The sequence below is a fragment of the Coregonus lavaretus genome, assembly GCF_964263955.1.
Source record: "Coregonus lavaretus genome assembly, chromosome: 23".
Classification (NCBI taxonomy): Eukaryota; Metazoa; Chordata; class Actinopteri; order Salmoniformes; family Salmonidae; genus Coregonus; species Coregonus lavaretus.
Genome location: NC_140010.1, coordinates 11,699,900 through 11,725,397, shown reverse-complemented (window position 1 = coordinate 11,725,397; position 25,498 = coordinate 11,699,900). Strand labels below are relative to the sequence as shown.

Sequence of the window (25,498 nt, the reverse complement as noted above, 5' to 3'; positions counted from 1 at the left end):
AGATGCACAAAGATCATGCCCCCAAAACATGCTAACCTCTCACCATTACCAATAACATGGGAGGTTAGCATTTTGGGGGGGCATGATATTTATCTTTCTGTAACTTTCTCACTCATCATTATTCAAGATGAATTAATGATTATCCGTAGTCATGGTATTGTTCACAATGTAGAAGGGTTCAGAAACAAATTATATTCTTATTTACAATAAGTGACTCCAAAATGACACAACATAATCCAGAACACAACCAAAACTAACTGCAAATGCATCCAACAAGTTTGTAGAGTCACAAGCTTGATGTAGTCATTGCGTGCTAAGAATATGGGGCCAAATACTAAATGTTTGACATTTCTATACACTATAAGTGAAATTGTCTAAATACTTATGACACCTTCAAATGCGGGAACTAGATACATACAGTGCTTTCATTTCTAAACGGTAAAACAGATGTATTAAAACACTCAAATAAAAGATGACATTCTGCACTGTCGCCTCATATAAAACATTTGATCTCAAATCCAAAATCCTAGAGTATAGAGCCAAATTAAAAGTTTTAGCTTCACTGTCCAAATAAATACACAGGGGAGTGTAGAAGAAGATAGCGAGTAGTGTTGATTGAGCTACTTTTCACATTGAAAGTGTTGCCGAAAAAGAATGCAATTATGTTCCTATTTGTTCCATCTGGTCTGAGATAACATTAAACTTGTGTGTGGATCCCCAGGGTATGCGGGTGCCACATATTGAGACACTGGACTCTCTCCTATGTGAGTTCTCTGATGTGACTTCATGCTGGAGCGCTGGGTGAAGCATTTCCCACACTGTGTGCACTGATAGGGCTTCTCCCCGCTGTGGACCACAGCATGTCTGATCAGGTTGCACTGCTTGGTGAAACTCCTGCCACACTGTTCGCAGGTGTACGGTTTCTCTCCGGTGTGACTCCGGAGGTGTTCTTTGAGCTGCCAGAAACGTGGGAAGCTCTTCCCACAGAAGGTGCAGCTGAAACGCCTCTCGGTGGGGCCGCCCGACCTCCACTGAGTCCTCATTCTCTTCACCATGTTAAAACTACTGCGACTCAGGCTGTATCCAGAGAAGGTGGAGGTGGTGGCCATGTTTGACCCTGTCATGCACTCACTCATTCTCACTGTTGATTCTGAAGCCCCGTATTGATGCTGCCTTGGCTGTAGAGCTGAACTATTTCCTTCATTATTTGAGTTCAGCCTCTCGCTGCTCTCTCCCTCTGGCATCTGTTGTCTAGTCTCATCAGCCAATGTCCTGACATGTCTTGTCATGTGTTTTGCTACACTGAACATGTTAGCATGTGGTTTCCATATAGAAGAGTGAAGCGATGGCCCTACATCATTTGTCATAGTAGGAACGGATGGCAGTCCACTATGAGATGGGAAAATTGAGATATTCTGAGAGTACTCTTCTGTTGCATGAAAGGAGAAATCTGGGTGGCCATCAGGGTCAGCGTCTCTGCCTGGATCCACAGAGGTCCACAGCTGCCCATCAGTCTCATCCATAACAAACTGGTCAGGTCCTGCCAGGGCCGTGGTCTGATCTAGCTCCTCCTCTTTCTCATCCTTCACCATCACTAGGTCTAGTGAGTCTTTGTCCTCGGCTGGCCGGTGTTGCTCTGTGCTGAACACCTCTGTAGATGCGAGCTGGGGTGTGCCTGGTTCCTCTGAACGATCAGAATTGGGGTAATGTTCCACTGAGTCTTCAGGAGATATGTTGGGTTGTGTGATAAAGTCCTCATCACAGTGCCGTTGCTCAAAAGATAGTGGTTTCCCAGGCTTGGAACCAGACTCTAAAGATTTGGGGATAAACATAAAATAAACATTACAAAAGACCCTTAACAGTTGGAAAACATGACTGCTTTAGAACTGACTGTGTGTGTCCGTGTGCTCCATATGCCAGAACATAAAACACCCAACACCAATGTAGCAATTTGGAACGTGCATACCACCACACCCCACCCCCCACAGTCTTCCATAGACAGACAGAGCAGTACCCCTTATGGTCGCACCCACCCTCTCCAGTGACCCTGAGCTCTTCCTGAGGGTCAGTCTTCCACACGTCCTCTGCTGTCTCCTCATCTTTGATCAGTATGGGTTCAGTCTCCACTCTCTGCTCCACATCTGTAGGCTGTAACAGGAGACTGAGGTTATTACTCTGGACACAAACCATATCTAACTCTTTTCATACTCATGAATCACACAAAAGCGGTAAATTCTCCTGATATTTCAATAACAGAATTGATCCAAGAGGTCAGGTCTCTGTAATTGTAAAAGGTGATGTATCACACCTGGGGTTGAGAGTCCCCTTCAACAGCCATCTCTCTGTCTCTCCACTGTGAGGTACTCCTCTGCTTGTTCGAAACAATCTTGACTGGATATGAAGTTCTCTCTGATGCCATGGGGTAAAAACCTGGAAAATAATTGTTTTTAGTCAAATATTAGGGCTATTCACACATTTGGGTTTTGCATATGCAATCAATTTTTCATGAATAATAACACATCAACTACCCTTTCGTCTGCGCGTCTTCTTCAGCTCGCTCTCCATCATTTGACACTTCCTTTTCAGTACATCAATATCTCGCTGGCTTTGGGTCATTTCCAAACGTATAACTGCACAGCTATCATCTACACGGTTGTTTATTTCTGCTACAGCTGCTTTAGCTAATACCTCCATTATGGATACAAACTGCTCCTGAAAATTGCAGCTGGCCATCTTGTCCAGCCCAGTATTTATTCGGTGTGATTAAGTAAATGTTACAATTTTCTAGCTAGCCAATGTGCAATAAATAATCCGTTTATTTCAAGTTCTCACACTATGGCAAACGTTGATATTGGCCCAATTTGGCATTTGTAAGAGATCGATTTAGGCAAACGATGTTGATAAATGCCAACCATGTTTCAAGTCGGAGATGCGTGCGCAATCGCGCTTCCGTTCTTCTTCTTCATCATCATCATCATCATTATCTTCGGCGTTTAACCGCGGTTGGCATCCAATAAATTGCATTACCGCCCCCAACTGGACTACAATATACATCTATATTACTTTGTGATACAAAATGTGAAAAGGGGAAAAGGAAAAAAACTAAACTAAACAAAACCAATGATATATTCTTTTTAAACACCCATCCAACTAATCCTACACTCAATAAAAACCCACTACCCTATTCCACTATTTTGACCCTATCTGCTCCTGCACCATGCCAGCGGCCTGGGAGGATGGGACACCACCACTCAACACACCCTGTAAGTCTTCCAAAGTCAAATCTCATAAACCCAAGCACTTCTCTGCAGCTGCCACCACAACATCTATTTTCTGTGATTTACGTTCCATTTATGCTGTACAGTTGATAGCCATTGCTATGAACGCTAAGAAGCCAACCTTACTGAAGGATATATCACTCATTGGCCTATCCTTCTGTGCTGGCATTAGTGGTGTAAAGTAATTCAGTAAAAATACTTTAAAGTACTACTTAAGTCGTTTGTTTGTGTATCTGCACTTTACTATTTATATTTTTGGCTACTTTTACTTTTACTTCACTACATTCCTACAGAAAATAATGTACTTTTTACTCCATACATATTCCCTGACACCCAAAAGTACTCATTACATTTTGACAGGAAAATGGTCCAATTCACACACTTATCAAGAGAACATCCCTGGTCATCCCTACTGCCTCTGATCTGGCGGACTCACTAAACACAAATGCTTCGTTTGTAAATTATGTCTGAGTGTTGGAGAGTGCCCTGGCTATTCGTCAATAAAACAAAATAAAACAATTGTGCCTTCTGGTTTGCTTAATATAAGGAAGTTGAAATGATTTTTTGATATTTAAGTATATTTTAGCAATTCCATGTACTTTTGATACTTTGATATTTAAAACCAAATACTTTTAGACTTTTACTCAAGTAGTATTTTACTGGGTGACTTTCACTTTTACTTGAGTCATTTTCTATTAAGATATCTTTACTTTTACTCAAGTATGACAACTGAGTACATAGATCTACTATTCTCAGGGATCCTCTCAGGATCCCTCTCCCTTGACCCATCCTCCTCTACTTACTTCACCGTCTCCGCATACGACACCTAATGCACTACTCTGACTCTAGCAACCTCAACCTGCCTCTCTCGCACCGCACACTTCCGATCCCCAGTACCATGGGCACCCCTACAAGTTGACACACACAACTATATCCACCGAAACTACACAATCCTCTATCCAATGCCCTCCTGTACACTTCCCACATCTTAGAATCTCCCTCTTACAAACTGCTGCGACATGACCATAAACGTTGCACCTGAAAAAGCGCAGTGGATTTTGCACAAAAGCTCTAACAGGATAACTGATATATCCTATATCCTTTGTCGGGTAAAGACTGACTCAAAACTCCAAAGGACTGACAGTGACTCCTCTGTTTCACCATACGCACCACCGGGTCTGCGTCGCACCGAATGGCAGGCATCACAAACACCAGGAATCTTCAACTTCAATTGCTCCACCTTCACATTTAAAGTTACCCCAGAAATCACTCCTTTCAATAAGAGCAAAGCAAGAAATAGAGCAAAGCAAGAAACAGATCTTGACCCAAGTTGTGTGACATGGAGCGCCCGCAACACAAACAAATATCACAAGTCCACTACAGGTTACCTTCACTGATTCAACTGCACCCAACTCCTTTCCCACCCACCCTGAAACCACAAATGGATCCGCCAAAAGGGAAGGATCCACTTTCTCAAATGTCTCTTCTACTGGACCAGATTCTTCTTTATCATGTCCATCGATGCCAGGCTCGGGTTCCGAGCTTTTCACCACACCTTCCACCTCACTTAACTAACCCTCATTCACTTCCATTTTACCTCCTGAACTCTGTCAGGCGCACGGCTCACTCCGTTCATCTTCTTCTTCTGTGGATTTTATATGGAGGTTGGCAACCAACTTTAAGGCGCATTACCACCACCAAATGACTGGAGGGTGGAACAGAGACAGGGAAGGTCTAAATCAGGGCTCCCCAATCCTGTTCCTGGAGAGCTACCGTCCTGTAGGTTTTCACTCCAACCCTAATCTAGCGCACCTAATTCTAATAATTAGCTGGTTGATAAACTGAATCAGGTCAGTTACAACTGGGGTTGGAGCGAAAATCTACAGGAAAAAAACTCTTCAACACCATTACTCCTTAGATCTAATTACAATCTCTCCCTTTCCCTCCCATATTGCTGCCACTGAAATTGAATGCGTTCCGCTGTCTACATCTCCTCCTGACATTTACATTTACATTTTAGTCATTTAGCAGACGCTCTTATCCAGAGCGACTTACAGGAGCAATTAGGGTTAAGTGCCTTGCTCAAGGGCACATTAACGTCATTTAGCAGACGCTCTTAGCCAGAGCGACTCACAAATTGGTGCGTTCACCCTATAGCCAGTGGGATAACCACTTTACAATTTGGGGGGGGGGGGGGGTTAGAAGGAACACTTTATCAGGGAGGGAAAGGCAGTGACAGTGATCACACCTCCCAGTCTGAAGTTTTCCTTACGGTTTAAATCAATCAATCAATCACATTTTATTTATAAAGCCGTTTTTACATCAGCAGATGTTACAAAGTGCTATACAGAAACTGTTGAGCCTTGTGTGTCCCATTCTCAGCCTTGTGATTACACTTTCCTCCCTTCTCGCTCGACCTGATGACCTCCCTGCCCCCACCTTCTCCTTGATCTTATTCAGATCTTCCCTTTCCCTCCCTGTTCCACAACTCTTGCCATTTGTTTTTAACCACTGTTCCTATCAACCACTTGGCTTCTGCTTTACTGATTGACAATTACATTTCAACATTATGATGTTTGAGTGCCTGCTTGGCGAGAACATCCACCTCCTCATTCCCCTCTACTCCCACATATGCTTGTTCCCAGTGGAACATCCAACTACCCCCATCTATCTCACACTATACAAGCACTGTAAAATCTCATACAATACTCCTTCCTCTACTCCAGCTCTTACCCTCTAAAGCAACCCTAGGCCTATTATTGGCTGAGGAAGCAACCAAGGTGGGATAGCAGGAAGAACCACTGAGGGGCTCTCTCTCACCATGCCATTACATACCGATCCACCCCAAACTTTTATTCAGATTTCGTTCATGTTCCCAGCACTCTAGGAGCACCTTTTTTTGTAGGATGTGTAACCTTAAGTCCTTGTAGATTTACCCAATATGTCATGGCTAGCTGTTGTCTTAACTTTAACGGCATGTCTCCTCACTCTACCTACAGAGCTGCCACCAGGGAGGTCCTGATTGTTCCACAACATATTCTTAGGCATGAGCCTGGATTACATCTACCTTTTCCAAAGATGTTTGAGCTGCTGATCCATATGCTACACTTCCATTGTCCAGTGATGACCTTGACAGCGCTATACACTGAGTGTACAAAACATTAGGAACACCTTCCTAATATTGAGTTGCACCCCCTTTTGCCCTCAGAACAGCTTCAATTCGTCGGGGCATGTACTCTATAAGGTGTTGAAAGCGTTCCACAGGGATGCTGGCCCATGTTGACTCCAATGCTTCCCACAGTTGTGTCAAGTTGGCTAGATGTCCTTTGGGTGGTGGACCATTCTTGATACACAAGGGAAACTGTTGAGCGTAAAAAACCCAGCAGCGTTGCAGTTCTTGACACACTCAAACCAGTGCGCCTGGCACCTACTACCATACCCTGTACAAAGGCACTTAAATATTTTGTCTTGCCCATTCAGCCTCTGAATGGCCCACATACACAATCCATGTCTCAATTGTCTCAAGGCTTAAAAATCCTTCTTTAACCGGTCTCCTCCCCTTCAGCTACACTGATTAAAGTGGATTTAACAAGTGCCATCAATAAGGGTTTATAGTTTTCACCTGGCTTCACCTGGTCAGTCTGCCATGGAAAGAGCTTGGTTTTCCTAATGTTTTGTAGAGTCAGTGTATAGGGCATTTTCAATGCCATTCTATCTGCCACCCACTCTATTCCTGACAGGCAACAAATCACATTCAATATTTTCTTTGACAACGACTCTTTTAATATGCTCCGCCCATGTTATTCGAGTGTCAAACCAGACCCCCAGGAACCTAAACTCCCACCCTCTCAAGATTCCTTTTCGTACAGCTTCAGGCAGTAAAAAAAGTATGTTTTCTCAACTGAGAACTTGAAGCCCATCTGAGGGATTGTTCAAATTCGCTTCTTGAACACTCCCAGCTGTATGTATGGGGAATATTTCTCCCTCTCTTCCCCAGCATCCGCAAACAATGACCTCCTAATATCTGGTCTCACCTGGGAGAATCGTCAATCATAATGGAGAACAACAAAGGACTAATGACACTTCCCTGGGGCGGTACCATTATCTACGTCATAACTTTCTGACATAGAAATCCCCACCCTCACTTGTATTGATCGCCCAAAAAGAAAATCCTTTATCCAGTTAAAAACCCTTCCTCCAAACCCATGATATCCAGTTTGATGAGTAGTACTTCCTTCCACATTATAGGCCTTCTCTACATCAAAGAAAACAGCTCCCACCATCTCTTTATTTGCCTGTGCCTTCTGTATGACTGACTCTAGGCACAGTACAGGATCCATCGTTCCCCTGCCTTTCCTGAACCCACTTTGATCTGGTGACATTAGGCCTCTGCTCTCCAGAAAGTATGTCAGCCTTTCCGTTATCATCCTTTCCATTGGGGCGGCAGGTAGCTTAGTGGTTAAGAGCGTGGTGCCAGTAACCGAAAGGTCGCTAGTTCTAATCCCTGAGCCGACTAGGTTAAAAATCTGTCGATGTGCCCTTGAGCAAGGCACTTAACCCTAATTGCTCCTGTAAGATCGCTCTGGATAAGAGCGTCTGCTAAATGACAAAAATAAATAAATAATAATAATAAATAAAAACAAAATAAAAAGTTTACATGCATGAAATGCCAACGTTATCGGCCTATAGTTTAGACTAGTAGGGTCTTTCTTTCCCTGGTTTATCGGCACCACTACAGCCTGCTTTGAACTGTTAGGCAGTTTCCCTTCCTGCCTCACCTTATTGTAAAGGCCCAATACTTTCCCCATTGCAGTGTCACTGAGATGAGCCATCATGATGTAAAACATCTCATCCTTCCCAGGAGATGTTACCCCAGCTTTAGCTATCACTATCTTCATCTCAGCCAACGTAAAAGGAGCATTCAATGCATTCTCCACCACTTCTCTCTGATCCAGGACCCCTGGATGTTCTCCGCTGCCCCTCTTCTGTCAGATTATTTGAGCTGTGTACCTTCACAAATGCCTGAGCTAACATTTCGGCCTTCTCCATATCTCTCACTGCAACAGTCTCCCCACTTTTCAGCACAGGGAGATCCCAATCTCGTCTGACCCCACTCATCCTCTTAATGCCACTTCTGTTCAACTGGTGAGGTAAGTATTTATTACCGTAAATATGAGACTGCAACAGCCCTTCAAATTTGGTAGAGTTTAGCACTGGCAAGGCAAATACCAGGGTGTTTTCTAGGCCAACCGGCCACAAGATGGCGGCATTATTCCTTTTATGTTGTTTGTCATCTTGCAAACGGTTGTGACAAGATGTACGACAGGAAGTGACTTTCGTAGCAGGTTAGGGGAGCATTTTAGCTAACCCTAACCCTTTTCCTAACCTTAACCTAAGTCTCTTAACCTGGCACGTTAATTATCCTAACCTGCTGTGTAAGTTCTCCTAACCTGCTACGGAAAAGTAACTTCCGGTCGTAGCTGTACTCCCTCTAGTCAGAACCCCGCCATATCTATTGACTAAAAAGAGAAGACCTTAAAACTTTGGATAGTAAAACGTCATCTGTTTTAAGTAAATATATATGGCTACATGCAGGGGAGAGTGTAGTGCAGTGGCTCATATGGTTATAAATGCATAAAAGGCTATATGCATTGATAATGCACAACACACTGTGGTAAAATACAAAAACAATTTCTTCAACCATTTTTTAAAAGTAATGGTTCCTTATGAGTCTAATGATGCATTCATGAATGATTGAACACAGGTGTCAGGAAATATTGTTAAACATATTATCAAATATTGTCATCTCCACAGCCTAATGAAACCATTCTGGAAATGTGGTATGGTGTTTATTAAAAGATAGAAAGGGGATATAACTTATTTGACACACAGCTGGGGAACAAAGCCGCTAAACTAGTTTCATGTAAACTTCAAATAAACTTAATTTCATTATATATTTCAAGTAACTTTTGCATACTACATGCATTATAGCTGATTTACATTTAGAGGTTAGTCTCTTAGGTTTTTAAAGGCATGTACATATATAAGTAGAGGTATTAGATATAAAGAGTATGCATATCAGATAGTGTGTAGAAGAAGATAGCAAGTAGTGTTGATTGAGCTGCCTGAGAGAATATGCATAACAGTACAGTAGTACTGATATACAGGTAACTGCCAAAATAAAGGAAAAAACTATATAAAGTGTCTTAATAGGGCGTTGAGCCACCACGAGCTAGAACAGCTTCAATGCACCTTGGCATAGATTCTGCAGTCTGGAACTCTATTGGAAGGATGTGACACCATTCGTCCAAGAGAAATTCCATCATTTGTTGTTTTGTTGATGGTGGTGGAAAACACTGCCTCAGGCGCTGCTCCAGAATCTCCCATAATTGGGTTGAGATCTGGTGACTGACCATGGCATATGGTTTACATAGTTTTCATGCTCATCAAACCATTCAGTGGCCACTCGTGCCCTGTGGATGGGGTCATTGTCATCCTATGGGGGCATAGCCATGGTAGCCAAAATAATGTCCTGCCCAGCATTTGTATACATGACCCTAAGCATGATAAATAATAATAATATGCCACTTAGCAGACGCTTTTATCCAAAGCGACTTACAGTCATGCGTGCATACATTTTTGTGTATGGGTGGTCCCGGGGATCGAACCCACTACCCTGGCGTTACAAGCGCCGTGCTCTACCAGCTGAGCTACAGAGGACTGTTTATTGCTTAATTAACACAGGAACCACACCTGTGTGGAAGCAACTGCTTTCAATATACTGTGTCCCTCATTTACTCAAGTGTTTCCATTATTTTGGCAGTTACCTGTAGCTTTGTGAGAGTAAGTGAATTATGATTGCATGTGCGTCTGTATACAATAGGTTTCCATTGACCCAGGTTTATTAGACAAAAGCAATGTTGCAACAAAAAAAAATTGCGACATGTGTAATGGAAACGGCAGATATAAGAGACATTTTCTAAAGATCTACAACATTTTAAATCGGTTCGACGGGGCGCATTTTTCTTTAGTCAAACATAATCTTTATGGTCGAAACTGTGTTTTCCAAAAAAATGATTGCCAAATCATTTTGAAGGTATGCAGGGAACGTGATGTCACCACAAAACTATAATACTCCATTCCACTCACCGCCTACCTGATACATGAAACAGTGGGAGGGCAAGGGAGAGGTCTTACAGGTTTCCTGCTGCTCCAGGAGTTTGTGTTTGGTGACTGCTTGAACCACGTTTCCCTTGGAATCTCCACACACTACCAACTCTGGAGACAGGACACAGAATAACAGTGCAGTTAATAAATTATTCATATAACAACTTGTTTACATATGATTCACAATATGTATCACAATGTGTATGATTATGCTGATGGACACCCTGACACCCCTAACCACAGCTCTGGCTGTTCTCTGTGACCGATAAAGGCCTTCTCCTCCCTGCCTCTCGCAGCCATTGTGGCCCTCTCACTGCAGCGGAAGTCAATTGAATTGTACGTCGTTGTGACTGCAGGCCCGTCGTAGAACATGACGCCTGAGCCTGACTCCACCTCTTCATCCCCCTGACCCCTACCATCCCACCTCTAACACACGGTCACTGTTACTCCTCTCAAGTTTTGGAGTGACTAAGGTAAAAACAAAAAATAAGATAGAGTTAAGACTGTTCCTACCTTCACTCTGAACACCAAGCAGCAGCAAGCGGTAATGCAAGAAACACCTAAACTTCCCCTGTTGACTTCCTACTCTCTCTTTCTCTCTTGCGTTTCTCTTTCTGTATATCTCCCTCATCATCTCCGCCTCCGTTGATTGACAAATCAATGAACCAGTAAATCATAGAAACGACCAATCATAATCTATTTCTCTTATCTATTTAGCCATCTACAGTATCTAATGATCCTTGACCAGATTTACAGTCCCAGTGGTGTCAGCTTAGACAATGTACACAGTAAAAGTGTAGTTTCCAGATGTAAAATGTAAAGTTGTATGAACATGTATAGCCTATTACACAAACAATATTTGATTGTCTAGTTTTGAGATGACATACAGTAACTTAACATTTTATAGCAGCAGAGTAACTTCAAAATCGAACTCTGAAAATCAAGTTGAATTGAGTTATCAACCTGACCTGATATGACTGTCCCTTGTGGCAAGAAGTGACATCACAGATAGTCAAACACTAACTAGACAACACATACTAAATGGATCCTATATATTATTGATCTAAAAGCGCAGATTGACTCTTTCATGAACTCAATTTTATTGAATATAACATGTTTGATGATTTTGTGGTACAAATACACAATGTTACCAGTTGTAAATAAGTTCTTATAATAATAATAATAATAATAATAATAATAATGTGCCATTTAGCAGACGCTTTTATCCAAAGCGACTTACAGTCATGCGTGCATACATTTTTGTGTATGGGTGGTCCCGGGGATCGAACCCACTACCTTGGCGTTACAAGCGCCGTGCTCTACCAGTTGAGCTACAGAGGACCACCAATGAAAACGAGTAGCAGTCAACAGTCAAACATGAAAACCATTTCACAAATCAATTGGATGAAAAAGCTGGTCAAAATGTCTTAAAATACCTTCTGTACCACATTTTCACATAGAAAGTGTTATAGAAAAAAACTATGTAATTATGAACTATTTGTTCCATCTGTTCTGAGACAACATTACACTTGTGTGTGGATCCCCAGGGTATGTAGGTACCACATATTGAGTCACTGGACTCTCTCCTATGTGAGTTCTCTGATGTGACTTCATTTTGGAGCGCTGGGTGAAGCATTTCCCACACTGTGTGCACTCATAGGGCTTCTCCCCGGTGTGGACCAGAGCATGTCTGATCAGGTTGCACTGCTGGGTGAAACTCCTGCCACACTGTTCGCAGGTGTACGGTTTCTCTCCGGTGTGACTCCGGAGGTGTACTTTGAGCTCGCTGAAACGCTGGAAGCTCTTCCCACAGAAGGTGCAGCTGAAACGCCTCTCGGTGGTGCCGCCCGACCTCCACTGAGTCCTCATTCTCTTCACCATGTTAAAACTACTGCGACTCAGGCTGTATCCAGAGAAGGTGGAGGTGGTGGCCATGTTTGACCCTGTCATGCATTCACTCATTCTCACTGTTGATTCTGAAGCCCTGTATTGATGCTGCATTGGCTGTAGAGCTAAACTATTTCCTTCATTATTTAAGTTCAGCCTCTCGCTGCTCTCTCCATCTGACATCTGTTGTCTAGTCTCATCAGCCAATGTCCTGACATGTCTTTTCATGTGTGATCCTGCACTGAACATGTTAGCATGTGGTTTCCATATAGAAGAGTGAAGCGATGGCCCTACATCATCTGTCATAGTAGGAACGGATGGCAGCCCACTATGAGATGGGAAAATTGAGATATTCTGAGAGTACTCTTCTGTGGAATGAAAGGAGAAATCTGGGTGGCCATCAGGGTCAGCGTCTCTGCCTGGATCCACAGAGGTCCACAGCTGCCCATCAGTCTCATCCATAACAAACTGGTCAGGTCCTGCCAGGGCCGTGGTCTGATCCAGCTCCTCCTCTTTCTCATCCTTCACCATCACTAGCTCTAGTGAGTCCTTGTCTGGCTGGTGCTGCTCTGTGCTGAACACCTCTGTAGACGCGAGCCGGGGTGTGCCTGGTTCCTCTGGATGATCAGAATTGGGGTAATGTTCCACTGAGTCTTCGAGAGATATGTTGGGTTGTGTGATGAAGTCTTCATTACAGTGCCGTTGCTCAAAAGATGGTGGTTTCCCAGGCTTGGAACCAGACTCTAAAGATTTGGGGATAAACATAAAATAAACATTACAAAAGACCCTTAACAGTTGGAAAACATGACTGCTTTAGAACTGACTGTGTGTGTACGTGTGCTCCATATGCCAGAACATAAAACACCCAACACCAATGTAGCAATTTGGAACGTGCATACCACCACACCCACACAGTCTTCCATAGACAGACAGAGCAGTACCCCTTATGGTTTCACCCACCCTCTCCAGTGACCCTGAGCTCTTCCTGATGGTCAGTCTTCCACACGTCTTCTGCTGTCTCCTCATCTTTGATCAGTATGGGTTCAGTCTCCACTCTCTGCTCCACATCTGTAGGCTGTAACAGGGGACTGAGGTTATTACTCTGGACACACCATGTCTAATGCTTTTCATACTCATGAATCACACAAAAGCGGTAAATACTCTCGATAATAAATGAACAGAATTGATCCAAGAGGTCAGGTCTCTGTTGTTGTAAAAGGTGATGTATCACACCTGGGGTTGAGAGTCCTCTTCAACAGTCATCTCTCCTTCTCTCCACTGTGAGCTACTCCTCTGCTTGTTCAAAACAATCTTGACTGGATATGAAGATCTCTCTGATGCCATCGGGTAAAAAACTGGAAAATAATTGTATTCAGTCAAATATTAGGGCTAATCACACCTCCAGGACACCTACAGCACACAATATCACAGGAAGGCCAAAAAGACCATCAAGGACATCAACCACCCGAGACACTGCCTGTTCACCCCGCTATCATCTAGAAGGCGAGGTCAGTACAGGTGCATCAAAGCTGGGGCCGAGAGACTGAAAAACAGCTTCTATCTCAAGGCCATCAGACTGTTAAATAGCCATCACTAGCACATTAGAGGCTGCTACTGCCTATAGAAATCACTGGGCACTTTAAGAAATGGAACACTAGTCACTTTAATAATATTTACATATATTGCATTACTCATCTCATATGTATATCCTGTATTATATAATATTCTACTGTACCTTAGTCCATGCCGCTCTGTCATTGCTCATCCATATGTGTATACACTACCGGTCAAATGTTTTAGAACATCTACTCATTCAAGGGTTTTTCTTTATTTTTACTATTTTCTACATTGTAAAATAATAGTGAAAACATCAAAACTATGAAATAACACATATGGAATCATGTAGTCACCAAAAAAGTGTTAAACAAATCCAAATATATTTTATATTTGAGATTCTTCAAATAGCCACCCTTTGCCTTGATGACCGCTTTGCACACTCTTGGCAATCTCTCAACAAGCTTCATGAGGTAGTCACCTGGAATGCATTTCAATGAACAGGTGTGCCTTCATAGAAGTGAGTTTGTGGAATTTATTTCCTTCTTAATGCGTTTGAGCCAAACAGTTGTGTTGTGACAAGGTAAGGGGGGTATACAGAAGATAGCCCGATTTGGTAAAAGACCAAGTCCATATTATGGCAAGAACAGCTCAAATAAGCAAAGAGAAACGACAGTCCATCATTACTTTAAGACATGAAGGTCTGTCAATACGGAACATTTCAAGAACTTTTAACGTTTCTTCAAGTGCAGTCGCAAAAACCATCAAGCGCTATGATGAAACTGGCTCTCATGAGGACCGCCACAGGAATGGAAGACCCAGAGTTACCTCTGCTGCAGAGGATAAGTTCATTAGAGTTACCAGCCTCAGAAATTGCAGCCCAAATAAATGCTTCACAGAGTTCAAGTTACAGACACATCTCAACATCAACTGTTCAGAGGAGACTGTGTGAAACAGGCCTTCATGGTCGAATTGCTGCAAAGAAACCACTACTAAAGGACACCAATAAGAAGAAGAGACTTGCTTGGGCCAAGAAACACGAGCAATGGACATCAGACCGGTGGAAATGTGTCCTTTGGTCTGGAGTCCAAATTGGAGATTTTTGATTCCAACCGCCGTGTCTTTGTGAGACGTGGTGTGGGTGAACGGATGATCTCCACACCACGTGTGGTGTTATGGTGTGGGGATGCTTTGCTGGTGATTTATTTAGAATTCAAGGCACACTTAACCAGCATGGCTACCACAGCATTCTGCAGCGATACGCCATCCCATCTGGTTTGGGCTTAGTGGGACTATCTTTTGTTTTTCAACAGGACAATGACCCAACACAACTCCAGGCTGTGTAAGGGCTATTTTACCAAGAAGGAGAATGTTGGAGTGCTGCATCAGATGACCTGGCCTCCACAATTCCACGACCTCAACCCAATTGAGATGGTTTGGGATGAGTCGGACAGCAGAGTGAAGGAAAAGCAGCCAACAAGTGCTCAGCATATGTTGGAACTCCTTCATGACTGTAGGAAAAGCATTCCAGGTGAAGCTGGTTGAGAGAATGCCAAGAGTTTGCAAAGCTGTCATCAAGGCAAAGGGTGGCTATTTGAAGAATCTCAAATATAAAATATATTTTGATTTGTTTAACACTTTTTTGTTTACTACATGATTCCATATGTGTTATTTCATAGTTTTGGCGTCTTCACTATTATTCTACAATGTATAAAGAAAAGAAAAAAAAGAAAGAAAAACTTGAATGAGTAGGTGTTCTAAAACTTTTGACCGGTAGTGTATATTCTTAATTCCATTCCTTACTTAGATTTGTGTGTATTGGGTATATGTTGTGAAATTGTTAGATATTACTTGTTGGATATTACCGCACTGTCGGAGCTAGAACCACAAGCATTTCACTACACCTGCAATAACATCTGCTAACCACGTGTATGTGACAAATAGAATTTGATTTTATGGGTTTTTTCAGTTGTTCCATGGTACAATCAAATAGCTCTCAAGAACCCAAGGGGGCATACCCAGTTTACAGCCAGTCCCCCTTTTGGGTTCTCAGCTGATGGTACGAACTACAGCTGGCTCCATGTGAACTACAATTCCGATGCGCTGTTTAATCCCAACGCTCTGTCTAAACGCAAATACGCCTCATTTGCCATACGGTTTTGGAAAACTTTGGAACTTAACTTTCATATAAGCGAGAAAGAATCTTTCAAATACAAAAGATACACTTACTGTGCGCAGTTTAGCAAAGTTGCACCCGGTTGTTTTCACACACAACCTCAGCTACAACACATCCTCTCACTCTAGCCCAGACATTAGTTGCTTTGCAGCTTCCGGTTTCATTTCCAAAATAAAAGTCTAGAGCTTGTTTTAGAACTGCATTCAATAACGATGTTACACCAGTAGATGGTGTAGTATAGGCTTGGGCCTTCAGCAAATGACTTAGTGAGAATGATCAAGACTGTCACACCCTGGCTATGGGACTCTAGTTGTTGAGCCAGGGTGTGTTTGTTCTATGTGGTGTGTTTCTATGTTGGGGGTTCTAGTTCGTCTATTTCTATGTTTTGCCTGAGTGACTCCCAATCAGAGGCAACGAGTGTCAGCTGTTGGCTGGTTGTCTCTGATTGGGAGCCATATTTAAACTGTCTGTTTTCCCTTTGTGTTTGTGGGTTTTTGTTCCGTGTCGGTATTTGTTACCGTTGGACGTTACGAGTCGTTTATTGTTTTGTTCGTGCTTTATTAAATAAAGTCTAAACATGTTCGTTCAACACGCTGCGCATTGGTCTACTTCTCTCCCTGACGATCGTGACAGAAAAACCCACCACAACTGGACCAAGCAGCGAGTCGAGGAGCCATCGCCAGGGAGATCCCTAGCAGATCTCCGTGGCAGCCTTGACTGGGTCAAGCCGAGGGAAGAGCAGAGAGAGTGGACTTGGGAACAATGGAGGAAGAGCCTCGACTGGGTCAAGCCCATTGAGGAGCTGAATAGCGGGAGTTGGAGACAGAAGAGCGAGAGTTGGGCGAGAACGATAGAGGCCTGGCCCACGGGGAGGAGAGACCCCCAGAATTTTTTTAGGGGGGGGCTCACGACGTCGGGCCAGCAGGAGACCGCGGCAGAGCGGCCCAGTGGATTGGCAGAGGAGGCCGCCAGGTTAAGGGGGCCACTGGTCGAAGAGGGGGTGGAAGATGTAGAGGCACGGCGAGAGGTACTGGCGTGTGTTGCCAGTCCGGTCCGGCCTGTTCCTGATCCCCACGTAGGGCCAGTGGTGTGTGTTCCCAGTACGGTCCGGCCTGTTCCTGCCACTCGCACCAAGTCTACGGTGCGCATCGCCAGCTCGGCCCGGCCCATTCCTGCTCCCCGCACCAAGTCTGTGGTGCGTTTCGTCAGCCCTGTCCGGCCCGTTCCTGCTCTCCGCACCAAGTCTGTGGTGCGCGTCGCCAGCCCAGTCCGGCCCATTCCTGCTCCCCGCACCAAGTCTGTGGTGCGTTTCGTCAGCCCTGTCCGGCCCGGTCCTGCTCTCCGCACCAAGTCTGTGGTGCGCGTCGCCAGCCCAGTCCGGCCCATTCCTGCTCCCCGCACCAAGTCAGTGGTGCATTTCGTCAGCCCTGTCCGGCCCGTTCCTGCTCCCCGCACCAAGTCAGTGGTGCGCGTCGTCAGCCCGGCACGGCCCATTCCTGCTCCCCGCACCAAGTCAGTGGTGCGCTTCGTCAGCCCGGTTCGGCCCGCTCCTGCTCCCCGCACCAAGTCAGTGGTGCGTTTCGTCAGCCCGGCTCGGCCCGCTCCTGCTCCCCACACCAAGCCAGTGGTGTGCGTCGTCAGTCCGGCACGGCCCGTGCCTGTTCCACCGGTGGCGGGTCCGGCACCGGTCAGGTGCTGCGTCACGCCGGAGCTAGAGCAATCCGCTCCACCAGTGTTCAGTTCAGCTCTGGTCAGCAGGGCCAGACCGGACCAGGGGTACTTTGGGGGGTTAGAGAAGGAGTGGGGGTCAAGCCCGGAGCCAGAACCGCCGCCGAGGAGGTATGCCCACCCAGCCCTCCCCTGTTTTGCTCTTTTTGAGGCGCGGTCGCAGTCCGCGCCTTTAGGGGGGGGTACTGTCACACCCTGGCTATGGGACTCTAGTTGTTGAGCCAGGGTGTGTTTGTTCTATGTGGTGTGTTTCTATGTTGGGGGTTCTAGTTCGTCTATTTCTATGTTTTGCCTGAGTGACTCCCAATCAGAGGCAACGAGTGTCAGCTGTTGGCTGGTTGTCTCTGATTGGGAGCCATATTTAAACTGTCTGTTTTCCCTTTGTGTTTGTGGGTTTTTGTTCCGTGTCGGTATTTGTTACCGTTGGACGTTACGAGTCGTTTATTGTTTTGTTCGTGCTTTATTAAATAAAGTCTAAACATGTTCGTTCAACACGCTGCGCATTGGTCTACTTCTCTCCCTGACGATCGTGACAAAGACACAGAAGAGCCTTGTCTAGAATAACTGCCTGAGCTACAAAATAGAAAGTAAATATGATTTAGGCTAGGCCTATTCCGCTATCTAAATATACCATGCTGTTGTGGGTTATTTAATGACCATATAATTGCATATTTAATTTTTTATAGCCACGTGGGGCTACTGTGGTGATCATGTAACTTAATGAATCACACTTTTTCCAGTATTTGGGAGCATGGACTGTAGGCCTTATATTAGGCATTTTGACTGTTGTATTGGTGAATTCCACTCTGTATGTAGGCTTGTTATAGCCATTTGCGTTGCACAACCCCATCACGCAGAGGCTATATCCATATCAATAAATAAGACAAAACAAAATATTGATTAAGTCTTGGCTATAACCTGTCCTGAGCTAAATAGCCAAGGGGTCCCAAATGGTCAAGACTGTTTATAGCCTATTCTTATTGCCAGATGTGTTTTCCCTATCTGCCACTGCACGTGCTTCTTCAACTATTTTGTTAAATGTATTTAGAGGCCTGTGAGCTAGGGTCTCTTCTAAGGGGAGCCCTATAATAAAAACAGTTATAAAACAGAGTTCAAAAATTATTCCGCAAGACACCAGTACACACAAACGATAACATACGCACTATGCACACACGTACATAGATTTTGTGTTGTAGATATGTGGTAGTAGAGTAGTGGCCTGAGGGCACACTTAATGTGTTGGGAAATATGTTGTGAATGTACTGTAAATAAATAAATAATTGTATAACTGCCTTAATTTTGCTGGACCCCAGGAAGAGTGGCTACTGCCTTGGCAGCAGCTAATGGGGATCCATAATAAATACAAATACAGTAACCAAAATGATAGCCTAAATTGCAATGCCTACAAGTTGAAGGCCTATTTTTATTTGGATAGGCCTAAATTAAACATTGAATTATTAAAGTGATAGGCTAAAGAACTTTAGAGAATTAATATAATTTTGTATACACACATTGATTTCAATAAACAAATGGATAAGACTGTTCTGTTCTCTTTGATTTAGTTCCTATTGCAACTCAGACAAATGACTGGATGGATGACATACTGACTGAATTGAACTGAATGAATTAAATGTTCAAATATGTTGGAATGACGAGTTGCACGCATCATACATGCTCTGCACTTTATTTGGCTAGTAGGCAAATAGGTCTACATTAGGGTATAATGGCTATGGCTGCATGCCTCCAGAAGGGCATCTTCTGAAGCTGAGGGGTGCTTTTCCGAAGGTGCATGGTGCTGTGGTGCTGCATGGAGATCACAAGCTCTTCAACTGGGCAGCAGTGTTGCGATGGAGGGAATCGCCTATACAGAGACTGCCTAAGACCACTGCAACAGAGTTATTGTAATGTGGGAGAATATGTTTATGCCAGACTTAGCCTACGTTTAACCTCTCCCTTGTTCATTTCAAAGTCCTTATGTTCATGACCCGATTCATATAAATCATGTAAAATTATTTTAAATTAAACCCTCCTACAGAATATGATTTGGCAAGATTTTGAGTGATGAAATAAATATCAAAATATTCTATAAAAATATATTTTGAGTGGTAAAGACTCCAGTGGTCATATTAATTCATAGATCCACCAAACATCTATTCTTCTTCTTCTTCTTCTTCTTCTTCTTCTTCTTCTTCTTCTTCTTCTTCTTCTTCTTCTTCTTCCTCCATGTTTCATCGTTCCTGGTATATACTACTGGTTATGATTGCAGACAGAACCCAGAGAATGGGATGGTGCAATATTGAATTAGTCATATTTTGATACGGTGCATGCATGGGGATGTTCACGTCACCCAGAGGTATGCCCATGCAGTAGAGATACACCTAGTGGACTGAAACTTCACTGTTGTAGTACTAGCTTTATTATGCCTATCTAAACTTGTGCTGGCAAACAAATCCATTACATTAGCTACCTAAATGTGACGCAAACTCAACTGAGGAGTAATAGAGAATGGAGACTTTTAACTTGAAAAAGTGCAGGATACCCATTCCGGTTTCACTGACTTGTTCGCATAGCACTCCTCACAAGCAGTTTGGTGTACGTTTTTTTTGTTGGTGAGATGAAACTGCCAAAACGCTGAAAGGTATTATTGTACATCAGAATTGCAACACAAGATTTGTTCAAACCTAAAATATTAGTCGGTAATCTTATCATGGTGTTCGTATGTTCACAGATGAAATTTCACGTTTACGTTTCACGCATGGCTTTTCTTAGGATCATAACAATTTACATATGGATTTTCTTACGATCCTAACGATATGTATGTTCAACCTTTTGGCAGGTATCTCGCTCCATAAATGCCCCTCACGCGGCAGACAGCTTCGTGAATAGACTATAATGTTGAACATTTCCATCTATTGCAAGGATGGTCAACTTTGATGGGGTGGGGGATATAAAAAAAAATCTGAACTCATCATGAGGGGCTGCAGTGGCTGGCGGGTTTGCGTACCCACATCCATACCCACACATACAGTCAGCATTTTGCCATAGGGTGGAGAGAAAAGTTTTTAATATGAGTGAGAGTGACTAACAAAATCAATGGGGGTCCCATCGGTAATTCAACCATGATTTACGAAAAAAGATTGCAGTCAGAGTGCAGTATAATTGCGTCCAAAAGAACACAATTTTTTACTGCAGTACTTTTGCATTGTAACTGCAGTTAGTGCAGTATAATTCTGCAATTACTACATACAAAATACCACAGTTACTGCACCTTTACTGCAGTTTCAAAGCTGCAATCTTTTTTTGTAAGGGGCTGGCTAGACTAATTTACCAATCAAAAAAATGTTAGATGACATGGGCTAATTGAGTGACTGACATTACAAGAGAAAACTGCTGATGCACAACTACATTTCACCTTGTGTATTCAACTATTCTAACTCTCAACAGTAAATTGAGACCCAGACAGTTGCCAATCCCTGGTCTATCGAATGGCCTAGCAATCAAATAACCATGAATAAGACGTCAACTACCTTTTCTCCTGACTCGTTGTGTTTTCTTCAGCTCGCTCTCCATCATTTGACACTTCCTTTTCAGTACATCAATATCTCGCTGGCTTTGGGTAATTTCCAAACGTATAACTGCACAGCTATCATCTACACGTTGGTTTATTTCTGCTACAGCTGCTTTAGCTAAAACCTCCATTATGGAGACCAACTGCGCCTGAAAATTGCAGCTGGCCATCTTGTCCAGCCCAGTATTCTCTGTGATTAAGTAAATAGTCTACAAATCTCGAGCCAATGTGCAATAAACAATTCGTTTATTTCAAGTTCTCACACTATGGTAAATGTTATTTGCACAATTTGGCATTTGTTAAGAGATCGATTAAGGCAATAGATGTTGATAAATTCCAACAACGTTTCAAAAGGGAGATACGTGCGCAATCGCACTTCCGTTCAACTTGTGACGTAAGTATTTTTTACCGTAAATATGAGACTGCAAAAGCCCTTCAAAATGGGCAGTTTAGCACTGGCAAGTCAAATACCAGAGTGGATAGGGCAGCCATATCTATTGACTAAAAAAAGGAGACGTTAAAGGATTCAGATAGTAAAACGTCTTCTGTTTTTAGTAAATAGATGTGGCTACATGTAAGTGAGAGTGCAGTCCAGTGGCTCATATGGTTAGAACTGCATAAAAGGCTATATGCATTTATAATGCACAACACACTGTGGTAAAATACAAAAACACTTTATTCAACCATTCTTAAAAAGTAATGGTTCCTTATGAGTCTAATGATGCCTTTATAAAGGATTGAACACTGGTGTCAGGAAATTGTTAAACATTTCAAATATTGCCATCTCCATTGTCATCCACACAACCTAATGAAACCATTCTGAAAATGTGGTATGGTGTTTATTAAACGGATATAACTTGTTTGACACAGCTGGGAATCAAGGACAATAATCTAGTTTCATGTAAACTTAATTTCATTATATATTTCAAGTAAATAATAATAATAATATGCCATTTAGCAGACGCTTTGACTTACAGTCATGCGTGCATACATTTTTTTGTGTATGGGTGGTCCCGGGGATCGAACCCACTACCTTGGCGTTATAAGCGCCGTGCTCTACCAGCTGAGCTACAGAGGACCACAAGTAACTACTGCATACATTATAGCTGATTTACATTGAGGTTCTTCACTTAGGGTTTTTAAGGCACATACATACAGTGGGGAAAAAAAGTATTTAGTCAACCACCAATTGTGCAAGTTCTCCCACTTAAAAAGATGAGAGAGGCCTGTAATTTTCATCATAGGTACACATCAACTATGTCAGACAAAATGAGAAAAAAAAATCCAGAAAATCACATTGTAGGATTTGTAATGAATTTATTTGCAAATTATGGTGGAAAATAAGTATTTGGTCAATAACAAAAGTTTCTCAATACTTTGTTATATACCCTTTGTTGACAATGACACAGGTCAAACGTTTTCTGTAAGTCTTCACAAGGTTTTCACACACTGTTGCTGGTATTTTGGCCCATTCCTCCATGCAGATCTCCTCTAGAGCAGTGATGTTTTGGGGCTGTCGCTGGGCAACACAGACTTTCAACTCTCTCCAAAGATTTTCTATGGGGTTGAGATCTGGAGACTGGCTAGGCCACTCCAGGACCTTGAAATGCTTCTTACGAAGCCACTCCTTCGTTGCCCGGGCGGTGTGTTTGGGATCATTGTCATGCTGAAAGACCCAGCCACGTTTCATCTTCAATGCCCTTGCTGATGGAAGGAGGTTTTCACTCAAAATCTCACGACACATGGCCCCATTCATTCTTTCCTTTACACGGATCAGTCGTCCTGGTCCCTTTGCAGAAAAACAGCCCCAAAGCATGATGTTTCCACCCCCATGCTTCACAGTAGGTATGGTGTTCTTTGGATGCAACTCAGCATTCTTTGTCCTCCAAACACGACGAGTTGAGTTTTTACCAAAAAGTTATATTTTGGTTTCATCTGACCATATGACATTCTCCCAATCCTCTTCTGGATCATCCAAATGCACTCTAGCAAACTTCAGATGGGCCTGGACAAGCAGGGGGACACATCTGGCAGTGCAGGATTTGAGTCCCTGGCGGCGTAGTGTGTTACTGATGGTAGGCTTTGTTACTTTGGTCCCAGCTCTCTGCAGGTCATTCACTAGGTCCCCCCGTGTGGTTCTGGGATTTTTGCTCACCGTTCTTGTGATCATTTTGACCCCACGGGGTGAGATCTTGCGTGGAGCCCCAGATCGAGGGAGATTATCAGTGGTCTTGTATGTCTTCCATTTCCTAATAATTGCTCCCACAGTTGATTTCTTCAAACCAAGCTGCTTACCTATTGCAGATTCAGTCTTCCCAGCCTGGTGCAGGTCTACAATTTTGTTTATGGTGTCCTTTGACAGCTCTTTGGTCTTGGCCATAGTGGAGTTTGGAGTGTGACTGTTTGAGGTTGTGGACAGGTGTCTTTTATACTGATAACAAGTTCAAACAGGTGCCATTAATACAGGTAACGAGTGGAGGACAGAGGAGCCTCTTAAAGAAGAAGTTACAGGTCTGTGAGAGCCAGAAATCTTGCTTGTTTGTAGGTGACCAAATACTTATTTTCCACCATAATTTGCAAATAAATTCATAAAAAATCCTACAATGTGATTTTCTGGATTTTCTTTTCTGAATTTGTCTGTCATAGTTGACGTGTACCTATGATGAAAATTACAGGCCTCTCTCATCTTTTTAAGTGGGAGAACTTGCACAATTGGTGGCTGACTAAAGACTTTTTTTCCCCACTGTATATAAGTAGAGGTATTAGATATAAAGAGTATGCATATTAGATTGTGTGTAGAAGAAGATAGCAAGTAGTGTTGATTGAGCTGCCTGAGAGAATATGCATAACAGTACAGTAGTACTGATATATCTGTGTGTGAGAGTAAGTTAATTATGATTGCATGTGTGTGTATGGAGCAGAGTGTGTATACAATGGACTGTGTGTGTACACTGGGTGATTATTCTCTCCAGGAGAGGAAGTAGAGCTGGCAGAGTGCATCGACACACTCCAGTTCACTGGAGCAGTGTGGGTTCACCTCCAAGACCAGAACAGGACCCGAACACACAAACACACCCACCTGTACAGAGAGATAGTGTAAGCAAACACACACAAACAGTATATTACTGTGACTACTCATCCATTCTTTATGAAATTATTTGAGTGTGTGGAAATTGAAGAGTCAAAATGACATGCACCTGTTTCTTGGTGTTTCTGTCCCATATTTTGACAGTTCTGTCATGGGACGCCGAGATCATCGTGCTGTTGGTGAGTCTCAGTACACTGATCCTGTCACTGTGTGCCTAAGGAAAATCCATACAAATAGTTATCATTGAAAAAAGACAGGTTTCATCAGAGGAAAAGGGAGAGATCTTACAGGTTTCCTGCTGCTCCTGGAGTTTGTGTTTGGTGGCTGCTTGAACCACGTTTCCCTTGGAATCTCCACAAACCAACAACTCTGGAGACAGGACACAGAATAACAGTGCAGTTAATAAATTATTAATATAACAACTTGTTTACATATGATTCACAATATGTATCACAATGTGTATGATTATGCTGATGGACACCCTGACACCCCTAACCACAGCTCTGGCTGTTCTCTGTGACCGATAAAGGCCTTCTCCTCCCTGCCTCTCGCAGCCATTGTGGCCCTCTCACTGCAGCGGAAGTCAATTGAATTGTACGTCGTTGTGACTGCAGGCCCGTCGTAGAACATGAAGCCTCTGAGCCTGACCCCACCTCTCCATCCCCCTGACCCCTACCATTCCACCCCTAACACACTGTCACTGCTACTCCTCTCAAGTTTCAGAGTGACTTTGAGGTAAAACAAGAATAAGAAAGCGTAAGAAAAAGAGTTGACTGTTCCTACCTTCACTCTGCACCGGCACAACCAAGCTGCAGCAAGCGATGACGTAAGAAACCACTAAACTTCCCCTGTTGACTTCCTGAGTCTCTCTCTTGCGATCTTCCCCATTATATCCACCTCTGTTGTTTGGCAAATCAATGATTATCTATTTAGCAATCTACAGTATCTAATGATCTTTGACATAGTTGACCAGTTTTATACAGTACCAGTGGTGTCAGCTTAGACAATGTACATATTAAAAGTGTAGTTTCCAGATGTAAAATGTAAAGTTG

The 25,498-nt window shown here is 43.2% G+C and overlaps 2 protein-coding genes and 1 long non-coding RNA gene across 3 annotated transcripts; all 3 read right to left on the bottom strand.

The window, feature by feature from the left end:
• Positions 1–546: 546 nt before the first annotated feature.
• Positions 547–2,733, bottom strand: LOC311098871 (uncharacterized protein; the record flags this gene model as incomplete). Its single annotated transcript, XM_084139434.1, has 4 exons — positions 547–1,810; positions 2,034–2,148; positions 2,309–2,430; positions 2,529–2,733. The coding sequence occupies 4 exons, from the start codon at positions 2,731–2,733 to the stop codon at positions 669–671; spliced, it is 1,584 nt and encodes a 527-aa protein (XP_083995560.1). The 3' UTR covers positions 547–668.
• An 8,871-nt stretch (positions 2,734–11,604) lies between these two features.
• Positions 11,605–21,705, bottom strand: LOC311150666 (uncharacterized protein). The gene is made up of 4 exons (XM_084188166.1): positions 21,318–21,705; positions 13,566–13,687; positions 13,293–13,407; positions 11,605–13,075 (listed from the first exon to the last, which is right to left on the bottom strand). The coding sequence occupies exons 1-4, from the start codon at positions 21,526–21,528 to the stop codon at positions 11,940–11,942; spliced, it is 1,584 nt and encodes a 527-aa protein (XP_084044292.1). The 5' UTR covers positions 21,529–21,705; the 3' UTR covers positions 11,605–11,939.
• A 2,411-nt stretch (positions 21,706–24,116) lies between these two features.
• LOC311099018 lies at positions 24,117–25,255 on the bottom strand. Its single transcript, XR_014609672.1, has 4 exons — positions 25,230–25,255; positions 24,735–24,815; positions 24,556–24,660; positions 24,117–24,437 (listed from the first exon to the last, which is right to left on the bottom strand). It is a non-coding gene; the product is annotated as an uncharacterized lncRNA (long non-coding RNA).
• Between the last annotated feature and the right edge of the window lie 243 nt (positions 25,256–25,498).

Coding starts and splice junctions, on each gene's coding strand:
- LOC311150666 (XM_084188166.1), bottom strand. CDS start 21,528: ATGGCCAGCTGCAATTTTCAGGCGCAGTTGGTCTCCATAATGGAGGTT. Junction 13,688..21,317: donor ACAACGAGTCAGGAGAAAAG/GTAGTTGACGTC, acceptor ATTATTTTCCAG/TTTTTTACCCGATGGCATCA. Junction 13,076..13,292: donor GCTCAGGGTCACTGGAGAGG/GTGGGTGAAACC, acceptor CCAAATCTTTAG/AGTCTGGTTCCAAGCCTGGG.